This window comes from Morchella sextelata (genome assembly GCF_020137385.1).
Source record: "Morchella sextelata strain SCLS chromosome Unknown scls_26, whole genome shotgun sequence".
Lineage (NCBI taxonomy): Eukaryota > Fungi > Ascomycota > Pezizomycetes > Pezizales > Morchellaceae > Morchella > Morchella sextelata.
In genome coordinates this window covers 110,631-112,006 of record NW_025408641.1, presented here as the reverse complement: position 1 = coordinate 112,006, position 1,376 = coordinate 110,631, and the positions used below count along the sequence as shown (strand labels likewise).

The window sequence follows — 1,376 nt, the reverse complement described above, 5'->3', positions numbered from 1 at the left end:
TCGGGCACTACTAAGATCAGAGATCCTTTGGTTCTATTCCCAAGCGATAATATAGCAGATGTATTGTGTAGTAGTCTTTTTAGCAGCGGTTTGGAGGTGTCTTGATAGCAAATATAACTTTGGTAGAGCACTGACAGACCAGCTGTTTCGGGTCTTAAACCCATCCTCAGAGTGCTTGGAGCAATCAAATAGGCGGAAACACAATCATAATTTATTCAAGAGAAACATAGAAACCCAAAAACCCATATAAAAGAAAACTAGTAAACATAGACTCAGACAGACACTTTTCTACCAGATGATTTCATTGTCCGAGTCTTGCTCAGGTTGAAAAACAAAATCTTCTGTAACCACTGGGAGTACAACAAGTGGATCTTCTGCTACCACAGCAGCCACTTTAGCCTTCTTCTGAGAGTTGGACTTGCCATTCCCTCTTTTCCGCTTTTGTACTCTTACCGCCGCCACTCGGACAACAGTAGGTTCCTTTGACCAACAATCGGTCCATTTGTGTCTGGACTTGCCGCACTATTGCACAAGTCAGTCTATGCACTCTACCAATAGGGAGTGCCGGAAGGTCATACCTTCAAGCATACTTCTGCTTTCCTTCTTTCTTCTAGAATATCCCCCGGGATACCCTTCAGTTCCACCGCTTTGTCCTTAGGTCCAGGAGTCTTCTGAGATCCGGAGGAGCTTGCAGCTTCTCTTTTCCTCTTAGGCTGCTGGTCCTTCTGAGCGGTAGGATCCTTCTTGGTCCGAGGGGGCGCCTTCTCAGCTGCCATCCCTTGGTACCTCTCATGAGTGTGCCCTAACTCTCTAAGAGCAGCTATCCGCTCCATCAGGGACTTTGGCTTGGGATTGAAAAGAGCCCAACTCATGCCTAGGTCCGCAAGGAGGGAATTGTTGATCTTATCATCCACCAACTGACCCTCATAGCCAGTCTTCCACATCAGCTGAATGATAGTATTCAGGAAGAGGTCTATTCCTCCTCGGGCGGTGTGGGTAAGGGTATTCCATTGGGCTACAGCATCATCTCGAGAGATGGCTTCACCAAAGACGGCTCTAAAAGCATCCACAGAGGAATCCCAGCGCTTCTGTTACGGGCATGCCAAGCATTTACGGGAGTGAGAGAAAAGGCCAGTAGATACCCCAATACCCTCTGTACGTTAATGTCAACTCTTGACCACACTCGCGGAGTGTGGTGCGACCAACATACGACCAAAACACAGAGTCATAAAAAACACGTTTTCGACCCCAATAATAACCCCCGGAGCGTCAAACCGCCGGAGGGGAGTGTTTTGGTACCGGTGGATATATGAGGGACAGCTGGAATCAATCGGATCGAAGATCGGACCGCTCGGAGCGAATCGGCGCAAGCTGCC

General features: G+C 48.3%; 1 protein-coding gene across 1 annotated transcript; it reads right to left on the bottom strand.

Moving 5' to 3' along the window:
* Positions 1-578: 578 nt before the first annotated feature.
* H6S33_008292 (uncharacterized protein) lies at positions 579-1,088 on the bottom strand (the record flags this gene model as incomplete). Its single annotated transcript, XM_044839853.1, has 1 exon — positions 579-1,088. A coding segment is annotated over one exon (510 nt), but the record flags the coding sequence as incomplete, so codon positions are not given.
* Between the last annotated feature and the right edge of the window lie 288 nt (positions 1,089-1,376).